The 326-nt window shown below is 68.7% G+C and overlaps 1 protein-coding gene across 1 annotated transcript; it reads right to left on the reverse strand.

Annotated features, from left to right (window-relative positions):
- Nucleotides 1–2: 2 nt before the first annotated feature.
- On the reverse strand, nt 3–326 carry SP9 (Sp9 transcription factor; the record flags this gene model as incomplete). The annotated part of the gene is made up of 1 exon (XM_010713843.1): nt 3–326. A coding segment is annotated over one exon (324 nt), but the record flags the coding sequence as incomplete, so codon positions are not given.

Consider the following 326-nt stretch of genomic DNA (forward strand, 5'->3'; position numbering starts at 1 on the left):
GTGTCGCTGTCGCTGCCCTTTTTGCCCCCGCCGCCCCCGTTGTGCGTTTTGATGTGTTTGCTCAGGTGGTCGCTGCGCATGAAGCGCTTGTTGCAGACGGGGCAGGCGAAGCGCTTCTCGCCCGTGTGAGTCCGCAGGTGCCGCTGCAGCTCGTCGGAGCGGGTGAAGCGCTTCCCGCAGAAGAGCCAGTTGCAGACGAAGGGCCGCTCGCCCGTGTGCCAGCGCAGGTGCGCCTTCAGGTGCGAGGTCTTGCCGTACACCTTGCCGCAGCCCGGGATGTGGCAGCTGTGCAGCCCCTTGCGCCGCAGGCTGGCCCCCGCCGGCCC

Source organism: Meleagris gallopavo, chromosome 7, assembly GCF_000146605.3.
Source record: "Meleagris gallopavo isolate NT-WF06-2002-E0010 breed Aviagen turkey brand Nicholas breeding stock chromosome 7, Turkey_5.1, whole genome shotgun sequence".
In the NCBI taxonomy this organism is placed as follows: Eukaryota; Metazoa; Chordata; class Aves; order Galliformes; family Phasianidae; genus Meleagris; species Meleagris gallopavo.